Here is a 5290-nt window from a genome sequence, read left to right on the forward strand (position 1 = left end):
AGCTGGTGACGGCGAGTACTGCTGCAGAAGGTATGTTTTAAGGGCTTCATACGCTATTGGGGTGTCTCCTTGTTCACAAAGCCAGTCGGATATTTCTGGGAAGGTGTCCTCGGGTATCGCCGCGAGAACATAATCCGCTTTGGTGGTTGAGCGAGTCACGCCCCTGATACGAAACTGGACTTCTGAGCGCTGAAACCAAGCAAACGCTTCTCCGGTGGCGAACGGTGAAAGTTTCAATGGGGCGGCGCCAACTCCTGTAGTAGAGTCGGTCTCCGTCATAGTACCAACGATGGAGGGGCGAGGGAGGTGGAGGTGGAAGGCAGTGGGAGCGAGTCGACTTCCGGGGTCACCAATGTGACGGCCGAGAGGGGAGTTGTTAACTCAAAGGCAGGATGCAATCAACTGAACTTTATTAAGGAACACACTTCTTTATATACAAAATCTCAAGGCAACAGGACATGACCTGTTCAAGAGACAGACAATGTTACAAAGCAAAACGGAGACATGATCATTCAGGTTCTTTTCAGTGCGAGGGAAGAGCGCAGATACAAGCATAATATATACAACATAATTATGTACAATTGTGTGCCACACGGTTGGTACAAGAGGTTAAATAGGTCAGTTAAGATCCGTCAGGCAGAGCCTGTATTATTCATGTATTTATATGATTCCTGGTTGCTGGGGCCGGCGCAGTTCCCGAATGGCAAGTGGCTGCGGAATTAAAGTTCAGCCTTGAGGATAGGCAATGTTAGAGAATGTGTAGATGTGAATACCTTATACTTAATGTTATAAGAGAAGGGTGGGAAGATGAATGATTTTCTCGGGAAATGGCAAGTGGTCACCAGGTGATAGTTGCAATTGCAAGTGTAGTAATGATTTAAACAAATGGCGAAACGGTGGTGGTGAGTTGTGTTGCAAAATTGTGCCGTAAACCAGACAAGTAAAATCGAGGGATGAAGAAATATATATTCCTACCGCAGACCCGCACAAAAAGCCAGTATTGCCTGCATCCAAAGGGAAGTTATTGATGAGGTTGTGTAAAACTGATGTCGTTATGTTCTTTTTCACTTTGGGTGGTCTGTATTTGAGTTGCAGAGGTCTTTAGAAGAAATGAGAGGAATTATTTATCTTGTATTGTGTACATTTTTACATGCAATATTTCATTTTTAATTTTTTTCTTGTGGGTGTCTTATTTTTGGGGAGCTGATTTCTACGTTTATATAATTTATATTGCATTTCTTTTTAGTACATGCCATGCCTATTCCGGGTCGGAGTGTCCTCCATATATCTTAGACTAGTGAGGTAGAGTGAGCACCTCCTCCGGCAGTGAGGATCTTGGGGGAGGGAAGTAATGTCCTAATTCTTGTATGTATATATGTGTTGTACGTCAAGGTACATTAACTTTATAATCATGAGAATTCCACAAAAACCAATAACTTAGCATGTTTTTGTGGCAAGATTGCATTTTGATAGCAGGGGGAGTTTAGTTGCCTTTGTGCGCTCGAGTAGACAAGGCTCTCGTACTTGAGAGAGTGATTGCAGTGTACAGTATAGTGTACTTACGAACCTTTTTATAATAAAGAGAAGAAAACCCATATTCCGACGTCTCATTATCCGTCTACATGTATATGTATATTTATGTATATATTTATATATATGTATATATATATATATATATATATATATATATATATATACGTGCGTGTGTGTGTGTGTGTGTGTGTGTATAGTGTGTGTGCACGTGGGTTTGTACACTGAGGTTTATAAAGCTGATTTTCCGATGCCACTGCAAAAGAGTCATTTCCTTAAATATCTCTTAACTAGCGAGTCTTTAGAAAATGTCTGCCATATAAGCAACTGTTGTAGATTTAATCTTATCTACATAACAATGATACCTTGCATTTTACAGGTTTTTAAGGTAAATATGGATAAATAACCGGGTCAAAATCTTAAAGAATTTATTACTTAGAATCGAGTTTTCTTATCAGAAAATTTCCATCAAAACTCATCAATGCCGACAATGCAGTGGTAGAAGTGATTTGCCTTTGAAACAGCTCTCCAATTTATGCCAAATCCATATGGGTTCTGATCCAATCCAAGTAACCTAAAGGAACAAAAGAAAATATTGCCATGAATATTTTTTCTTATTTGTAGAATGTTAGTAGATAAGTTTTCGAAATGTTTGCTAATATATTTTTGAAAGAAAATTGAATAACGTTGAAACTTTCAATAAATAAATAGATTTGGAGGTAACTCACTTGTGAGTCGTACGTAAACGTCTGGATAAGATGGACTGCAACCTTTAATACCAAAGGAAACTATTCCGATTTGTTCCGTAAAAGTTTTCTGTTGATACATCAATGGCCCTCCCGAATCTCCCTGTAATGGAAGATAATCCTTTAATATTTAATCTGCTTGATTTTCTTTATAAACTCACAACATCTATCATCCAAGGACATAATATCCAAGTACAAATGTGGGCTTTGTTAAAATTTTATAAAGTTGCAATCTAGTGGGATTTTTAAAAGTAAAATGCCAATTTCTCAAAAAAGAAAAGGATTTAATCAGATGGATCTACTAGTATTAACTTATGCATCAGAAACTTGGAGCCTTACTAAAGTCTTAGAACATCAGCTACTTAGAGGACAAAGAGCACTGGAAAGAATAATGATGGGAATAACACGAAGAGACAGAAAATCGCAACATGGATCCTGGAAGAAACTAAAGTAGAAGAAATTCTAACATGTGAGGAAAAAGATATGGACATGGGCAGGATATATAATGAAATGGACATGGAAAGGACATAAAATGAGAATGACAGATAATTGATGGACATTAACAATAACCGAATGGATCCCTAGAGATTGCAAAAGAAGCAGGGGAAGGAAGAAAAGATGATGGATTGACAAACTAAGAAAGTTTGTGGTTGTGGACTGTCATAGAAACACACAAAAAAAATGCAAGTGGAAGGATATGTTTGAGCCATTTTCCTCTAGTGGGCTATAAGGCAGATGGTGATGATGATGATGATGATGATGATGATGGTGACACTCAACTGAGACTTTTACGAAGTAGGTTAGTTATGAGCTAAGAATCGACAGTCTTACCCTACAACTGATGCCTGGTGCCTGGTTGTTGGAAACAGTACAGATCATCTTATCACTGATTAGTTCAGGATAAGTGAATTTCTTCTTGCATTCTTCAACCGTCACTGTTGTCATCCCAACTTTAAGGAGAACAGGTGAGGACGAGTAATCCATATCTAAGAAAAGAAGGATAAACTTCAGGAGGCTTCCAAGTAAAAAAGACTTTACCTCACTTTTATATATCTCATTTCCATGTTCCTTATTTTCCATCACGAACTAAGTCTGATACCTGAACCATAGTCCATATTAGGACAAGCTTCTTCTTAAGTTTTAAAGGGTTTTAGGAAATACTGTGATTGGTATGCAACCCTAACAGTGATAACTGTACTTAATCATCTCTTAGAAAAATAATAAAACTTTCTCTTCCATAATCTTAAATAGTTATTAATCAGAACTCCATCCAAAATAATCAATATATATTTTTGATGAATTACAATACGATGCTGTGGGAGCAAGAATGTGATCCCATATTGGTTTTTAAGCTGTCATGATAAGTGTTGGAAATATATTTTATATAATAGTGTAAAATTAAGTAGATTAGTTCAGTTCTAGGTTTCTTAGAATTATAATGGAGCAGACTCTTCATTTGGCGGTTAATGTATTTGTGTCGTTGTTAGCTGGTCTGATTTGAATATGTTTTTGAGAAGTAACCGTTAAACAGGTAACAGGAGGATAATCTAAGAGTATTTACAAAGGAAGTCTACGATCAGCTACCTATTTCTTCACATCATAATACAAACAACACACTCACCCCCAATAGTCATTCCCCATCCGCAAACTGTGGCCTTTACATTGTCGTAGCTATAAAGAGAATTGGAAGGAAGGCAGATAGGCGAGATGGTGTTGTCGACGTCAAAGGGAATAGAATCAGCCACTTTGATGATGGCAATGTCATTTGCTGCAGTTTGGTTATTGTACTGCTCATGCAGAATTATCTGTTGAAGGATTAAAGTTGGATGGTATTATTGGAAGCTTTTCAAAGTTAGATTGAGCCTCTGTGTTCAGTATTACAGTTTAGTGAGATTGAAGTATGGCCTACTAAATACTTAGGAATAAAAAGGAAGAAGAATGGTCGAAATTTACCTTATCAATCTTGAGATACTTGGCTGTATATGATATCTTTCTGAAATCATGCATTCCGACGACGGCCCGTATTTTAGAATAATCGCTGTCCAAGATGACAATCAATTAATAAAAAGGTAGATAAATGAATGAAGAGCTGGTCAAAGTGGAATATTATATGGTTATCTTTCAAGTTTCTTTATCTTGCAATGTGAAAAAGATAGTCTTATTTGGTGAAGTTCACAAATAGATTAAAAATCAAATGTGTCAAAACTTCAGCATAAATGAAAGCTCATCAAATCTTATGGATAGATGAATCTTATGTTAGAACACTTGAAGATATATATACGGGAAGTACAGCAATCTAAAAGTACATAGAGATGGCCTAATAATTGATTTGATAATAGATATAGGAGATTTTATAGTATTGAAACTGGTTGAACTTAACCCAAAATGTCTGCAAAAATGTTCAGTGCCTACAGTTTGGAAAATAATTTATCATTGAAATAATTTACAAAAAGGAAGGCACAAAAGACCTGAAAAATTACCGACCAGTATAAAAGAAAAGATATTTACAAAGATCATATTAGGATAACAAAAAGACAGCTAGACTTTAATCCACCAATAGAGCAGGCTGGATTTAAAAGTAGGTATCTGACAACTGACCCTATCCACATAAGTAACAAACTAATGGAAACCACTATGTATGGCATTTTTAGACTGTGAGAAAGCTCTTGATTCTGGCAAAACTTCATAAGTAATAAAAACCTTTCAAATACAAGGAATAGATGAATATTTATGTTAAAACAACCATCCTAAATTTATATAAAGATGGTGAGAAAATTTTGATTGAGGAAGGAGTTTGACAAGGAAACTTCATCCCTCCTAAATTATTTACACCATGCTTAGAAGAAGTTTTTAAAAACTTAGATTGGGAAAATGTATGAATTAACATTATTGGCGAATACCTTAACAACTTGAGGTTTCTAGATGACATAGCTATTTTTAGTGAATCACCAGAGGAATTGCAAAAGATAATAGAAGATTTGAGCAGAGAATGTAGAAATATAGGATTGAAATAT

At 36.3% G+C, this 5290-nt stretch overlaps 1 protein-coding gene across 1 annotated transcript in view; it reads right to left on the minus strand.

Annotated features, from left to right (window-relative positions):
* Positions 1-1965: 1965 nt before the first annotated feature.
* LOC137656149 (chymotrypsin B-like) overlaps positions 1966-5290 on the minus strand; it is a 7428-nt gene continuing 4103 nt past the window's right edge. Inside the window, exons 8-12 of the mRNA XM_068390322.1 lie at positions 4230-4314; positions 3898-4081; positions 3108-3262; positions 2259-2379; positions 1966-2104 (exon numbers count right to left, since the gene is read on the minus strand). Of these exons, the coding sequence (XP_068246423.1) occupies positions 2064-2104; positions 2259-2379; positions 3108-3262; positions 3898-4081; positions 4230-4314 (586 nt within the window). The 3' untranslated portion in view covers positions 1966-2063. The remainder of the gene's footprint in view (positions 2105-2258; positions 2380-3107; positions 3263-3897; positions 4082-4229; positions 4315-5290) is intronic.

This window comes from Palaemon carinicauda, chromosome 17, assembly GCF_036898095.1.
Source record: "Palaemon carinicauda isolate YSFRI2023 chromosome 17, ASM3689809v2, whole genome shotgun sequence".
Lineage (NCBI taxonomy): Eukaryota > Metazoa > Arthropoda > Malacostraca > Decapoda > Palaemonidae > Palaemon > Palaemon carinicauda.